The sequence below is a fragment of the Ceratosolen solmsi genome, unplaced genomic scaffold (assembly GCF_000503995.2).
Source record: "Ceratosolen solmsi marchali unplaced genomic scaffold, CerSol_1.0 scaffold13, whole genome shotgun sequence".
Lineage (NCBI taxonomy): Eukaryota > Metazoa > Arthropoda > Insecta > Hymenoptera > Agaonidae > Ceratosolen > Ceratosolen solmsi.
In genome coordinates, this window is record NW_011948418.1 from 10,918,559 (window position 1) to 10,935,635 (window position 17,077).

Sequence of the window (17,077 nt, forward strand, 5' to 3'; positions counted from 1 at the left end):
GATATTTTTCTTGGCAGTGCTAATGTCTTAAGAATGTATATGTATATCGAACATCGAACAAAGCTCACATTTTTATAAATTAATCGAGGTTGTTCATTAAGCATTTTTCTTATTCTTTTCAGTGAATAATTATATATTCGATAAATAATTTCTTAAACTTTTCCAATGTAACTGGGATATCCGTGCTTTTTTTTGTTTTTTTTTTTTTTTTTTACTTTTTATTAACGCATAAAAATACTTTATCTTACCAAAAATATAAACATTAATAAATACGAACTGCATTTATTATGATAAGGAAAAGCTAATTGTCTACTTTTTCTGGCATTAAATGAACATTATGAATCACGAAAGCCTAGGTATAATTACAAATATATATCTCCATTATTCTTCTTCTTCCTTTTTTTTCTCTTAAGCAGATCTCCGTTAGATATCAGCGAATTCTTTTTTTTTTTTTAATTAAAAAATTCAACAGTTACATGTAGCTTATTAATTATTATCTTTTAATAATGTAGTTTATTAATTTAAAATAGGGACAATTTTTTTAATTACACGATAAAGCAATAATTTTTAATTAAATAATTTCTTGCTTTAACGAATTTGAATGTTATAGGACTATTTGAGTGTTACTAGATTAATTCAAACTAATTGTCACCGATAATATAAGCTAGCTTTAAACAAATACTTCAGTTTATTGATAAATAAATAATGTAATCCTCAAGTATAATAATCAAAATTGGTGCTACTTGTTGCCAATATATTAATAAAAAAAAAAAAAAAAAAAAAAAAAAAAAAAAAAAAAAAAAAATCCATCAATTTAAAAGATCAAAAAAATTCTTAATAAAACAATAGAATAGCAAATTGTTGTTTGTATTATTAATGGACTTCATTGTATTGAAAATACGATTGGACAATAATTTTGTAAAAAAAATTTACAATTTTTACAATTTCACAATGGTTTTGGTGCTCGTAATAAAAATTACATTTGTAATTCAATTTCAATTTGTGATTCAAGCCATTTATGAAATCTGTAAAATCAGCATTTGTTCAAGGCATTTTGTTAAAAATAGGTCGTTAAGGATTAATAACAAGATTAAGACTTTTTTTATTATAAGTATTGAAATTCAAAAACGACCTGCTTAATAAATACGCCATATTAAATTAAATGTTTCCTCGATTATTACACTGTACGAAAAAATCGTATGTATTATCGATAATTTTTCATCTTATAAATCTAAACTTTTCTATTGATAAGAGAATTGCGTGTTACTTCGGGGTAACTGAAACATGAAGAATTGAGAGAAAGAAAAAAAAAAAAAAACTTTTTTTAAACAACCAAAATATAAGTTGAAAACTATGAGATGACATTTTAAGTATGTACAATGCTTTTTATATCAAGTAATTTGTTGATAAAATATCATTAGGCTTTGTTATAAATAAGAAAGCATTTTTCATAATTCAAATATCCAATAAAATACAAAATATTATACATGACAAAAACAGACGTCGATATTTGTAAATAATGTCTATAAAAAGTTTAACGAATAAAATAATTGTTATATAGAAAATATACTAACATAATTATTATAAATATCTATTATATTTTTCACAAATTGTTTAAAATAACAGTTTGGTTTTTTAATTGATACACAAGCTGCACTAAATCGGAGAAAGAAACTTTATCTTCATTAAGTTCCTTGATACCTCAAAAAACACAATCTCGATTATACTTATCGTTCTATTTCCGTATCTTAGAGCGCAGAAATATATACGACAATTAGGAACATCCATAAAGAAGATACTCATTTAATTATAACTCATATTTACGTTTTGTTTCAACTGCAAGGGAAGTTTGCGAGTTCTCACGTTAATTATACATAAATATGTATACCGTTTCTTCTAAAATTTATTTACAATATAGTAGAAAACTGCTTTTTTTCTTCTTTTTTTATTTATTTTTTTTTTTTTTTTAAGAGTGCAAAACTGGTTCGAACGCTGCACTTTCCAACGTTAATTTTCAATTAAATAGTTTATTTACGCGAAATTTTTCCTGACTCCCATTCGATTATCATCCAGGGAAAAAAGAAAGAAAGAAAAAACAAAGAAAAAAGAAAAGAAAAAACCCATTTTATTTCCTTTTATATATTTATTACTCTCCGCTAGTATTCTTATTATATTAAAGCAATGATTTCTTTTTTCTTTTTTTTTTTTTTTTTTTTTTTTTTTTTTTATTCAGCACTATATAATTCTTATTCCCTGAAAATATTTTTTTCATTTCTTAATCTTTTCCTTTTTTTGGAATGCCTTGGTGCAAGTGCAAAATTATCTCGTAGTAAAATTTAAATGCACAATTTCTTTTACTATAATATAACTATGTAATAAAAAGTCAGTAAGTAGTATAGCAATTGTATAGAGAAATGATGAGTGTGTTTAATTCAACAATTGTTTTTCATCGATGACACCCAAAAATAGAACAGAAAGCGACTTGAACACTGTTTGCCATCGACATAAATATTATATATATATATATATATATATATATATATATATATATATATATATATATATATATATACTATGAATAAAAAACAATGACCAATAACGACATTTCTTTCATTGTTATATACTATTGCATCTATCTATACTTGTGAGTTTTAAGACAACAATTTTTATTCATATTTGTACAATAACGAGCCTCTTTCTTCATTGAAAACTTCTTGAAAACTATTATGATTAATAATATCAGTCTCTTAATTGTTAAAATTCTTAGTGCTAATTATATATTAAAAAAAAAAAAAAAGAAAAAATTATGTAATTGTAAATTATTTTTTAAATTTGAAAGGAAACCGGTAATTGACGAATAGGCTTTACGCGTTGAAAAGCTTGTTTTCAAATTTCTTCTACTTATATTATTTTATCGTATTACTGTAGCTTCGCGCCGTTTCTTCAAATTTAATAATTAAATAATTGAATAACTGAAATTCTATTAATAACTGAGGTGATAAAATCTTTTAATTGAATTTAAATAAAATCATACAACATTTTCGTGGATTGTTTATTAAGTACGAAATTTTGAAAATAAATTGAAACTGTTATGAATGTTGGCTTAATTAAAATGATACAAATGCAATTTTGGTCATTATCAATTAAGAAGTCCTTCATTGTACAATTATTTATTAAAGCTTTTATTTCTAACTCACAATATCTACAAGAAAACAAAGCAAAGAAAATAATGACTTAATGGTCCTTGCAAACAAGTAAAAGGAGGTTCAGGTTATAAGCGCGTACAATAACGCTTTCCCTTTTTCCTGATTTGTTTTTGTCTTTTACAGAAAAGAAACGATCAAAAAAGAATTTATTAGATTAATAGTTAGCTCTCTTAAGCTCATTGAGCTGATGCGCCAACTTCTCTTCCTTGGTTCGCCTCGCTTGACCGAGTTTCCTGCACTCGACGTACGTGCTGAGGAAGCGCTCAACGTCGATCTTACGATTTAGAAAATCTTGCGCTATCTTCTCACTTTGTTCCTGACTATCATCCGCGGCTGCTTTTAAACAATCTCTAATGTGCTCTGGTGCAAATACCTCCGATAGTTTATTGTAGCGCTGGATAAGCCTGTCGTAACGAGCCTTTAGAGCTTCGACCGTTTGGACTCTATCGGCCACCTCTTCGCGCACCTCCTGGATTTCCTGCTCCCTGGACAAATTTATTGCTGAAAATCAAATCACCACTTTTAATAATAAATACTTAACAAATTTCGCCAAAGCATGCGCGTTATTGCGCATTATACTTAAGACAAATAATTAATTTCCCTATATCAATATCGATAATATCTTATATTATTAATTAAATATAATTGTATTAGCAAATTACAATTGAAAATATTTCGTTATAAATATATCTTCCAAATTACAAGACTTTACCAAAGATTGATTATTAGATAATAATATGTCTCCCTTATAAATAAACCAATAAACCAATAAAATTCATGCATTTAGATAAAAAGTTCATTACACTTACAAAATATAAATAATATATAATTTAATTAGATACCGATACGCAAGACAAATTAGGAAATCGATATTTTATTTAAAGCCATAACTGTTTCATATATTCTTAATTATGATTTCAAGTATAAGAATTCTTTAAATAAATTAACCACTTTAATGATTACTATAACTTGCTTATTATATAATTAATTAATGAGTTGGCATTACGTAATTAATCTTCATATAGTACTTGATTAATGATTCGATTATTATAAATTTTAGACAAAATAACATTTTTTTCACTTATATCAATTAATAAATAAATATAAATTATGAGTAAAATTCTAAAAATAGTAATAATTATAAGAATCGTTTATTATCTGAGAAGTCATTAAAATGAAAATTTCATTACTATTTGGCAGAACCTTTGGACGATAAGATTTTTAATTTGCAGATTAGCGTTCTATTTACCTGGTAAATATGATAACGTAATATAATTTTTTTTCTCCAATTGCTTGTAACTTTAACGAAGGAAATACGAAATAGTTATACGTTTCACGATTAACAAAAACATTATTTCACAATAAATAAAAGAATAATTGAATTCGTACATTTTCAAGTACAATGATTTAAATTAAACGTAAAAAATAAAAATGGTTTCAAAATGGCTTACTTGCTAGTTTTTCTACCCAATCAATAGTATCTTCGACTGCAGAGTCGATCTCCTTTAATTTTGAATGTTTTTCTAAGAATTCGTCCATTTTATCCTCATCTTCGCTCAGTTTTATTAGCTCCTCGTTCGTCATACTATCTAACTCAGGAAATTCAGAACAATGTGTATTACTGCTCTTGTACTGCACTTGTTGATTTTGCATCGACGGTCCCGCATTAGCGTTTACATAATGTAAATTCGTATAAGCATTTGTGCCAGAACTTGAATATTGTTGAGCATTTGTCGTGGTGAATTGAACAGAGTTTGACGTATTTGGCATATACGATCCCGTTGAAGTGTATTGTTTAGATCTTGATTGATCGTTTACATTATATGTATTTTCAGCGGTTGTGTAATTGTAATTATAAATGCTTGATGTGGCATCAGACGAAGAGAACGGTTGGTACGAAGTGTTGTAATAACTATTGTAGGATCCCAATGCAAGGTCCTGTGGTTTCCGCTCTTCCAGCTAAATCTATTTAAATAAGTGGAAAAAAGAATTTTGTCATTTTTTGCATTTCATTTTCTTATTTAATCAATTTGTTACATTAGTTTATTATAAATCTCTTAAGTTTGAATTTACTTTCTCAATAATTTACAATTAATAATAAGCAAACAGAAAAGTTATTTCTACATCAATATTAGCAATCTTATTTTATGTATCTTAATTTTTGAATTGTTTTGAAATTTAACAATTCTTAGTTTGCACATGTTTCGTTTAAAGCTATAAGAATATACAAATATAAGAAAGCAATAAATGCAAATATAAAGCAATTTTATAAAGAAATAAGCTGATTTAAATACCTCTAAGTGGTATGTTTGATACTGGAGAGTTGTCTTCTACAAATTGTGGTGGATTTTTACTAAATTCTCGTATTATAGCTTGTACAACACGCCCAAGATCACTATGCACTGTAAACTATAATATTGGATTGGAAGTTATAAAATAATAATTAATTATATGAAATGAAAATTAAATTGTACAACTAGATTAGTTTTATCTTATACAATATCTTATCAATAAATCGATAATATGTACACATAAATATATTGGAAAATATTACGGTATCAAATTATAATTCATATTATATTGTTAGTTGATTGATATTTAGCTCGGATTTACATGAGTTTCTTTAACTGAAACAGAATTTTTGTATTACTAAGCAAAATAACTCATTGCTATAGAATACAAAAACTATTATATTACACTATTTTTACAGTTTTATGTTTGATTATTATAAAATAAAGGTGGTTACGTTTAATAATCCTGGAGCACTAGTAATTTCGCTATGTTCGTTACACCATTTATGTATTATTGGAGGTGAAACTCTAAGTACTGGCTTTTCCAGTGGAAATTCTGGAGACAGCGAGACCATAATAGCCATACGTTTATCTCTGGAATCAAATTGCACTTGATACTCGACATCTTCTCGTAATTCTAAAACACTAAAAACAAAATCATAATTTAGAGAACTTAATTGAAATAATTGCTAAAATAATATGTCTTTTATAATTGGTACCACTCGTCTAGGCAGAACATGAATATTAAGTGTTTAATGGAGAAATTATTATTTACAGCTCAAAAAATGAATGTTTTGTGCATGAAAATATATATGACACATATGCATGTGTCGAGTGTGTGTGTGTGTGCCTGTATGCGCATATATATATATATATATATATATATATATGCAGGCGCATGTATATATATATATATATATATGTATATATATATATGCATACGCATCATGCACGCATGTGTGCGTTTGTGTTTGCATTTTCACACGATTGTATTCATAATTAACGTAACTCGATAAAAAAGGAATAAAATTACAGATTTGATGTCGCTCTCCAAATACTTATTGGAATTAGTCGTGCAATATATTTAATTTCAAGGTTCTTTTGTCCTAACGGTAATTCCTTCATTATAAAAAATCTTGCTGTTTACTCTCCTGCAAATAAATACGCACTACTACTCATTGTAAAATTCATTAAATTTGAAAATTTGAAAACTCATTATGATGTCGACAAAGTACACGTTACATACACTAAACCAAAACGAAAAAGATTCGTGGGTGACATATTACGCGAATATCTGAAAACTATAGGTCTTATCAAGGACATTTAAAATGTCCTGTCCTCGAGCTGCGGCTATTAATCGAACGAGCAAAATTAAATCCAATCTATAAAAAAATCCATTATCGCCCCAATTATTATCACACAGCGGAGCCTCCGATATTATAGGTTAATTATAAGTGAAATCGTTATATATCTCTGGCTGTCTCCTGGCGCGTACATAATAACCTTCTTAACACACACTTACTTGTCGTTAAAGATCTTCAGCGTGTCAATCTGACGTTTTCTCTTAACGGCGGCGTTTTCATTTTCCCCACGGAATATTCGCGATAACATTTAAATGCCTAAATTTTGAATAACTCATTCGCCGCGGAAGGTAATATGTCTTGAGGACCCTGGCTCTGGTATAATCCCTCGTGAAGCTCGTCGTCGTCTCGCGCGTACTCGAAAACGCCAAGGCGACGTACGCGAAAGGAAGCGAGGCAACCGATTGAATCATACGCGCACCAATGCACAAAAACGCACAACCACAAGATCGCAGGGGCCCTGCGTGTGTTGGAAAATATCGCGCGCGCACAGCTGCGGAGGAACAGCTGTTTTCATTGCGCTGCTCACTTCTCTCGAGGGAGCGATCGATTTATCGATTAACCTTTATCCGAGTCGAGGCGATCGTTCGCTAATTTCAGACAAAAACACGGGACGCGAGTGCGACACGACGACTGCGAGCAGATAAATACGATGAGAAAAGCCAATGTGGTCTTTCAGCGCTGTTTTGTCGATTAATATCGAATTTATTGTACACGATTGTGGTTTTAGTTGATACTGGGATTGAAATTTATAGATAAAGTTAGGCTCGATGTACGCCGGGCGCAATGTGGTTATGAGTGGTTGAAGGAAGCTTGGCGTGGAATGTTATTATGGTGAAGGAAGGGATTATTTACAGCGAATGTTGTTTTGCTAAAGGAATGATATATAATGATAAATGCGAGAGGGGCGCGGTTATTTGACGATGGCTCGTTGTTAATGATACGTTCGGATTTTTCATGAGCGCGGCAATCGATGATCGAAGAAATTTTTGAGATTACTTTTCGAGACTCTGTGTCGCTTCTTAGATAATCAATTAACTCAACGGTTTGTTAATGCCAAAAATGCCAGTCTTTCAAGAATCCTGTGCCGAAGTATGTATTTTATGTGTACTTACTTATACTTACTTACTTTCTTATTCGCCAAATTTCTTCGATTAACCATTCAGCTTGGCTTTTCTTTCTTATAATAGCAAATACAGGCCCAGACAATAATTATTATCCATCCAGGATCGAAGAATTTGCGTATAGGTAGAGCTTCGGATCTAAATCCGTATATGCTATTAAATGCCGTGGCAAGAAGACGTCGACCAAATGGATTGGTGCATCAGGATTCGTATCTGCCTCCTCTGGTCCCACGTACTAAGGAGCTGACTCAAGCGATGGAAGAGTCGAGATTACAAGTATCGCATACTCTTCAGTCCTGTCTGCAGTCCGACGGCAGGAGAAGATACGCCACACCTCCTCAGCAAATTGCAGCTTTTAATCGCAGATCTAATCCTGAGATACAGTCACAGACGTCGTTCGATTGGATTAAAAAGGAGCAAGACGTTATCGTTGGAGATGAGATTCTAACGTTAAATCCAGACGATCATTATAATATCCATTTTCCATATAAAAGAGGTGATTTGAATGTACATTCCGGCCCTGGAGGTAGTTTGCGCTCTGTTCTTGCCGATTTGAAAACAATTTGGGAGTATGTTTTAACTGAAAAAATGGATATACCTCTGCGCGATTTGAAGCATTACCGTGTGGTTTTAATAATTCCAGATATATATCATAGATTGTACTTGAAAGAGTTGACGTCGTTATTATTATGCGAAATGGGATTTGGAGGATGCTTCTTGCTACAGGTTTTTACTGTTTTTCAACTATTACTACGCATACAATCGTACCATCAATAACTTCTACATAATTTGTACATGTCTTATTTACGTCGAGTCGTACTGTTCCGTTAATATCTACATTTCTATCCTACTTCTTCTCTAAATCTTTGAAATCTCAAGCAATTTATTAACAAATCTTCCAATTTTATAAGCTCAAAGAACTATAGCTATTTTGTAAAATTAATATCCAAATGCTTAAAATAAGCCTGACTCACTAATTTATCGTCTTTTCTTTTAATGTAAACATATTTGCTTAAAAAGAGAAAACATGTAATATATATAGTAGCATTGGCTAATCGAGTCCTTTAAATCAAATTTTCTATAAAATAATATTTGGATTTTTTAACATCTTAAGAGTAAGGAGATCGTGCATGCTCTTGATAAAATATTTCTATCTATCCTATAATTTCTCACAGACGACTTGCCATCATTTATTTGACAATGAATAACATACTAAACTAAACTAAAAGTATCTACTAAAAACGAAAAACACTAAACTACTTAAAATCAGCAGATACATTATGTTAATAAATTTTATTACCCTTGTGGTTGACGCGTTTTATTCCTGAAAGCGTTGATCGAAGAAAAAGAAATGTAAAACTTAAAAATTGCCTACAGGATCATGTGGCAGCGACCTTTGGAGCAGGTTTGGGCTATGCCTGTGTTGTGGATGTCGGGGAAGAAAAAACTTCGGTATCATGCGTCGAAGATGGTATATCCCATAGAAACACGAGGGTTCGAATGGACTATGGTGGCGGCGATATCACCCAAACGTTCTTCTGGTTATTGCAAAAATGTGCCTTTCCCTACAAGAGCTGCGATCCGGCAAGTCGCCTCGACGCGATGCTCCTCGATCAATTAAAACGAGACTTTTGCCATGTGGATCTGAACATTTGCGGCTCCCAAGAGAAGACTTTTCCAGTGAAGAAGCCAAAACTTCCCATTGAAAATTATACGATTCAGGTAAGCGTAACAAGCATATAATAATGATATAATCTCTTGGACCTGTCAAGACGTTTTGATTCTCTAATTGCAGGTAGGCGATGAGTGTCTCATCGCCCCACTCAGCTTATTTCAGCCAGAGCTCTTTAGGGTAACGGGAGCTCACTGCGTTCACATACAAAAACGCTCGATGGGTGATTCTGAAGATCCTCACGATGAAAACTATCTGCGAGAAACAAGTGTAATAATATTTTTAATAATACATATAGTTGTATCAGATAAAGCGATTGTTGCAACATTATACTATTGGTATATAACTTAGCTATTAAATTGAGAAGGATAGGCATTGTTCTAACATTTTTTAATAAATGTTTCATTAGCGAAGAGGTATGAAAGAGAATTTAGAGCAAAATTTAGAATTGCAAGAAGAAACTGCAATACCATCGGCCCCCGGTGACGAAGAAGTCGTAGTTGACAATGTCGATTCAGCTCCAATTTCTTTGAATAACAGAGAATTGGAAGCTCCGAGAGATTTTATTGTTGGTCCGCAGCAGCTTCTTGGTCTGGATCATGCTGTGCTTCAAAGTATCGATCGGTGTCGTAAGTCTTTTTTTTTATACGCTAAGCACACGGCTCTTAAATCTATTTTTATTTATATATTTATTTAATATATAGTAGAATATTAGTATACACAAGACGCTTGTGCGTGTGCGTGTGCGTGTCTAATGACACTACATATATATATATATATATATATATAGATATATACGTTTATGCATAATAAATTTCCCTACTTATTAGATGTGGTAGTAGATTGATTTATTTAATTTAAAGGCAACTTTAATAGAAATCAATTTTTATTTACTCATTTGAATGGATGATTCAAAGATCCATTCTATATATATTTACAGTAGCAAACTTAGATTCACTGTATTATTAAACATTAAAATAAAATTACTTTAGCTACGGAAGACTTGAAGCGAAAAATGTATAGTTGCATATTAGTCGTTGGATCTGGAATGAAATTTCAAGGAATTGGCATGTGGCTTCACAACCGAATTTCCCTTCAAATTCCCTACATGTATCGAGCAGGTAAACAAAATTTACCATCGTGTAGTTCCTAAAAATATATAAAACTTTGTCAACTTTTAGAACAAATGGACGTTATTACGATGCCAAAGGAAATCGATCCTGGCATGACAGCATGGAAGGGCGCAGCAATTTTAAGTTGTTTAGAGTCGGCACAAGAACTTTGGATAGGTCGACAGGAATGGGAGCACATAGGGGTTAGAGTTTTAAGAGAACGAGCTCCTTTCATGTGGTAATCGATGTAGCTTATAACTATAAATAACTGAAATTTATTTAATTTTTAGTTAAATCTATTCACAAATTATACAAACTACAATATGTGTTTGAAAATCAAAATAAATCTTTTACAAAGTCTTAAACTTCATGTTTTTCTAACCAATAATTATTATCACATAAATACATATGCAATTTAATACAATACTTGTATCCATATTTACAATTATAAAAATTACATACAATATAGGTTAATTTGCATACTTTAGGATATACAATTTACATATTCATAAGTTTAATTTTAGTTTTATCATGAGGATGAAATTGAATAATATCCGCTTCTTCCAAAAAGTTAATAAAATCTAAAGTATCAGGCGTAACATCTATGTACAAATCATCTCCACCTTTCGATAGAGCTCTCGTAAGAACCTGCGAATCAATCGATTTTATCGACAATTATAGTAATGAATATAGAAATTAAACGTCCATCCACTTAAAATTAAGTTCTATACTATTACTCACGCATAATAATTCTTGGAAGCCATGATTAGCAGGAAATAGCGTATCGACTACAATTTCCTATCAAATAAAATTCTGTATAAATATTGACTTAAATATACTTTGCTTGTTTATCTTAAAGATTTTTTCATTAACTTACCAAATCATTTTTAACCTCGTTAAATAAGCGTTTTATTACAATCATTTCAGCTTTATAATTAGTTGTTTCATTATCTTCGGTAGACAAAGTTGCCTCTTTCATTTGCTTAAATGTGACTATCTGGTTCTCTAAACTGTAAATTATCATTATTTAGTTAGAAAAATTAATACATGCAAAATATAAACAAATGTAAAAATTCATATATCGCTACTTTAATAAGAACACAAAAATATACGTACTAATTTATATCGCTTTCTAATTCTTTAATTTCTTCGTCAGCTGCTTCATTGAGTTCTTCGCTTGTGGTAACTTCATCCTCAAGGTCTTTAAGAACACTGGTATAAAAATCAGCTGTATTTACAATTGGAAGATCTCTGGGCTGTTCTAATTTAACGTATTTATCTAGCGATTGTACATATTTTGCTCTTTTATAACGTATTTCTTCGGGTGTTATGTTTGAATCCAATGTACGAATCTCATTGTTTTTGATAATATTCATCAATTGCTGTATTTCTAATTCTCTTTCCTTTTTTATATCTTTCAAATGTTCGTACGTATCCTCCAAAGTGAACTCGATTGAACTAATATCAATAGACTCACTCGACTCCATTTCTCTATTTTATCACTTTTAATTAAAAATAAATCACTATCATATTAATATTCCAAAAATACAAATCTATCTTTTATAAAATTACAAAAAATTGTTTATATAGAATTGAAGTCATATATTTGACAACGTAAATTCTTCAAAAATTTATTTCTTCGACAGAATGGACGATAAAATTCTGTATTATCATTATTATTACAACAATTCATTATTACATTTATCATTGATAAAATCAAATATATTTCAAAGTTAGATGTCGTATTATTTGGCGGGAAATACCTACAAATATATTTATACTCACATTACAAATTGACGAAATGTGCGAGCAGCGTTAAATTATTGAAAATACTTGAAAGTTTTATAAAATAAATATTTAACAATAATTTCGAACACAATCTTGTTTAATTACAAAATTAAAAACAATTGACTTTTTCTTTCGCAGAACATTCATGTTTATACTACCGTCGAATAACCTATAAAATACATTTGCCCATAGATCACAGACTTGTAAGATACGAACGTAAATACATGGCATAAATAGAACGGCAAAAGAGCCGTTCATTCCGAATTTTCATTTAAGTATAAATAGTTTGCGCTCGCTCACTTGGAATATTAATTAAAATTATCTTTAAGCTAATAAGGTTTTAAAAATTAATATTTACCTATGGAAAAATATTTCACAATATCTGCCAAGGTATCGCGCGATTTTAATATTATCATACAGGAAAAAGATACCGAGACAGCCAAAAAATCTGTTTTATCGGCCAACGTATTTTCAACCGTCGGTAAAATAATCAAATTAATTTACCAAAATTATTATCAATGACGAGAGCGAGATAACAACCAAGATAAACTATCGTCGTTAAAAATGTTCATTTTCAAATAAATAATCATTATTAAATTATTCTCAGCTAAAATTTATATCCATTTCGAATACCATACGATTGGCATACGACAATACTTGACAGTGAACAAAAGACCGTCAAATAATAATAATTATTATGACGACGACGACGACGACGACGACGACGACGACGACGACGACGATGATGATGATGCACAATCGTTTAGAATGAATTATTCAATGCTGTTGGAATAAAGTGGCGCGTGTCGCGATGCCGTGTTAATTTCGTCGATTAATGCTTTTACCAACGGATATTCAATGTCATCCCAGAATTTACAAAAGCTAAGTGCAAGGCATAAAAACATCGCGTTCGAACGACCTACTCTGCCCCTAATAATACATACGCGCGTATCCAGGACTCTCTTGCCTTTATAATAATTGCCTATGAAAAATTGACGTGATTTAATTTCAATTTTTGCTCTCATCCTAGCAAACACTCATGATCCAACATTATAATATTCACGCATTCTAATAAGTATTCTCATGACATTGCATCTCTTTCAACTGACTCGTACGATTATGCGACAATTATGATAGAATTTGTCCGACAACGTATTCATCGGTTGTTCGCGTCTACCTAAAAAAGAGCGGTTCCGCGGCAGAGGGAACCGAGGCAAGGAAATTGAAAAAATTGACAATTACTGGAATGAGGTATTGTTGAAGTGTGTAGATGGCGCCACCCAACATTTTCCACGATCAAACTTTTTATATTCGGTAAGTCATCCGACGTACGCCACGCGGATATATACATAAATGCATAAATAAATCATTCGATCGGATCTCGTTTTTCGTATTTATTTCGGAGATTTTGAAGTGTCGCTGCTTCGAAATCGCGTGTACATTTGATGGACGTGACCGTAAAGAATGGCGTGCCTAGCGAGTGCATGGAGATCGTGGCGCTCGATATATCTATAATTAGTCAGATCCATTTGTCATCGGATAGGTGATAATCGTCGATCATCTTAATAAAGCATTAATCGTGCCTTTATTTTATTATGGGAAATTGCACTTTTACTATGCCAAGAAAGTAGGAATAATGCAAGCAGACAGTTTCATTAGGCCTATCGTCGTGCGCACAAATTCCAACTGGACAGGTCGATTTTATTTCCCCCTTTGGCTTTCACGTGCATCAATCGATCCTCGGTCGTCCAACGCTGTGAAACGTAAAATTTCAATATTTCCCAAGGCACTAGTCGAGGCTTTATTTAATAAACGATTTCTGGCCTATTATTATCGGCCAATCGCGTCCACTGCATCGGTAAGATCGACATGGAACATCGATCCAAGGAATGACGCGTAAAATCGACAAAATTCACGCGGATTCGCATCGCCGTCCTTATCGTCCTGCGATCCCACGGAGATATCAAACGCAATGTTGCAACGACCCTATCGTTAAAAAGATCTTGCTTTGACTGGACGCGTGACGTCAAGGTCTCATTCCCCTTGCGCGATCGACCAAGTTAAGCAAGCCCCTTACCCATGTAGTAATGCCGATCCTAATCCAGTGGGTAGAGTCCGACATAGTTGTTGATCATTGATTGAGCGCCTCGTCTTAAGCCCCGCGTAATGCTTGTAATCTCGCGGATCAGCAATGTTGAACTGTCACGCCAAGCGGGCACGTACTCTCCACCTTCCCAATTGAGCTGTCGAATTGTAGTGTCGCCGGTATTATCGACGCCGTCTTTTTTCATCTCATCCGTGACTCCGAACGAGATTATTCTGGATTACGTCGGCGATGGATTTCGTTGCGCTTGCGAGCTTTGGCATTTTCCCTCGTTCGCCAACGATGAAAAAATTCTGCTGTCCCTGCCAGTTTTCCCCACTCCGGGGCCACCAAGCCATCAAGCCTTTTCCATTTCCGCTTGCAATTTGATGATGATAAGTCAACGTTGTTCGCCCGACAGTCCCTTGCATCGTTGCACCCCATCCGCTCGTAGGAGTGCTGCTGCGAGTATCTTTTCCGAGCTAAGGATTTTCAAATGCGAAACTCCTGAAATAAATCTAACGGCTAGTGTTGTTCTTATTGTTGCTGTTATTATTGTCGTTATTGTTGATGCTATCATAATTATCATCATTATCATCATTATCATCATTATCATTATTATGCCAGTGAATCGAGCGAATATTCCAGCATCGAGCAGCGCATTATGGGGGAAAGGATGCATCGCGTCCAATACTGGGAGCCTGAGCACGAGAGGGGAGGAATGTCGCGAGCGATGATCGACAGCTTGTCGGTAATTCAAGACACAACGTCCTATTTTTTGCACTTGAAATGGTCGTCGAGTGCTCAAATAAAGCAAGGCTCGCGTAATACAGGAGATGCAAATACTTTGCGTGCATGTGATAATTATTATGCATTCGTGCAAAAGTGATGTTGGGGCCTGACTGTAAAGATATCTCGAATCCTCTTGTTCTTGGATGTTCCTCGGGTTCGATAGGCAATAAAATTACCATACATCCAATACGCTTAAATTTATTTTGCGTGCACACTGTTGAATTGTCACTAACAAATATGGAGAGGATTGTAAATGTGAAGAATTATGTGCTCGGAGCGCGTTATTAAGCTATCTATCGCTGTTTGTCTAAGATTAAAATTAGAGAGTAAATTATGATGAGGGATCGGTGCTGTTACACAATATACGAAATTATTTATACAACGAGCTAAATTCGTTTTATACATTATCGATCGTACGTTACAAACCGCAATTAACGATCTGGGCTTGATATTTATAAATGTATTACGGAATTACTGTGTGAGAATAATGGGAATAATGAAAGCGACACTCTTGGAATCCTATATTTCTCTGCTTATAATTTCAATTTCTCAGTTAAACGTCACTTATGAGCGAAAGATTGTTGTACAAAGCATCTTCCAATTGGCATTGAAATGCACCAACGCTCTTCTTCTATCATTATTCTCGCTATTTTAAATCAAAGCGACGTAGAGCTGATTATAACGTACTGAACTATAAAAAAAAGAAAAACAAAATGTATTGAATGGCCACGCGCACGTGCGAAGAAAGAATTAACCGCGTCTAAAACATAATAGAAATTGATGTTTCAAGATATTCCGAGTTAAGTAATCGCTCGAAGAGTATAAGCTTTTTTTAATGACGAATGCGCGATCGAGAACAATTGCCATAATTATCTTGAAAAATAAATAATAAAGAATAATAAAGAGATTACAAAGTTGAGAGGACTCGTTTGAGGTGAAAAGTCTCGTAGATCTTTTTCTACAAGAAATTGTGAGAACATTCTATGAAAAGAGGCAATGGATCGTGATCACATAATGGAAATTCAATATCATTCGATATATCAATCATACCAAATACTAATTAAAATTGGCAGTGGATTTTAGTTTTTTTTTTTTTTTGTTGTTTTTTTTTTTTTTTTTTTTTTTTTTAACGAGGAATGATCGTATAGCACACAGCTACTAAAATTGGAAAGAGCTCTCAAAGTTTTCATTCTGTCCCATTCAACTATCTACTTGGAAAATTTGAAAGATCCTCAAGTTCTTCGATAATTCTTATAAGCTAACGATTCCTTCTTCTTCTTCTTCTTCTTTCATTGGCTTCGCTTAATTACAGAGAATTGTTTTTCAGCGATAGCATATATTTCCTTAAAAGAGCAGAGACCAGCACGAACTAATTGCAACTCCGGTTAAATAAGAAACTACTTTTTTCTTATATAAATCTCGGCTTTAATACGTTAAGTAAGCCTTTCTTTATACCTTCATGTCCAAGGTGCAACGCACACGAATAATAGCGTAAAAACTTTTGCTTACAACTTCACCGTTTACAAGTGCGCTAGAAGAACTTTGTAACGATAATAATTCGTTGAGTCTAAGTGATAATAAACTTATAACACTCGGCGACAACATTTCGAATTGTGGGATTTTTTTTTTTTTTTTTTTTTTTTTTTTT

General features: G+C 32.2%; 3 protein-coding genes across 3 annotated transcripts; 1 reads left to right on the forward strand and 2 right to left on the reverse strand.

Moving 5' to 3' along the window:
• Window positions 1-3,003: 3,003 nt before the first annotated feature.
• On the reverse strand, window positions 3,004-7,337 carry Vsp37A (Vacuolar protein sorting 37A). The gene is given in 5 exon segments (XM_011497221.1): window positions 3,004-3,707; window positions 4,658-5,155; window positions 5,435-5,615; window positions 5,953-6,142; window positions 7,020-7,337. Coding segments are annotated over 5 exon segments (1,305 nt in total). The 5' UTR covers window positions 7,109-7,337; the 3' UTR covers window positions 3,004-3,360.
• Window positions 7,338-7,439: 102 nt separating this feature from the next.
• On the forward strand, window positions 7,440-11,073 carry Arp8 (Actin-related protein 8). Its single transcript, XM_011497222.1, has 7 exons — window positions 7,440-7,950; window positions 8,049-8,708; window positions 9,360-9,704; window positions 9,778-9,924; window positions 10,064-10,283; window positions 10,647-10,775; window positions 10,836-11,073. The coding sequence occupies exons 1-7, from the start codon at window positions 7,912-7,914 to the stop codon at window positions 11,006-11,008; spliced, it is 1,713 nt and encodes a 570-aa protein (XP_011495524.1). The 5' UTR covers window positions 7,440-7,911; the 3' UTR covers window positions 11,009-11,073.
• A 191-nt stretch (window positions 11,074-11,264) lies between these two features.
• LOC105360331 (uncharacterized) lies at window positions 11,265-12,396 on the reverse strand. The gene is made up of 4 exons (XM_011497223.1): window positions 11,883-12,396; window positions 11,644-11,776; window positions 11,508-11,564; window positions 11,265-11,414 (listed from the first exon to the last, which is right to left on the reverse strand). Exons 1-4 carry the CDS (start codon window positions 12,251-12,253, stop codon window positions 11,265-11,267), a joined length of 711 nt encoding a protein of 236 aa, XP_011495525.1. The 5' UTR covers window positions 12,254-12,396.
• Window positions 12,397-17,077: the final 4,681 nt, after the last annotated feature.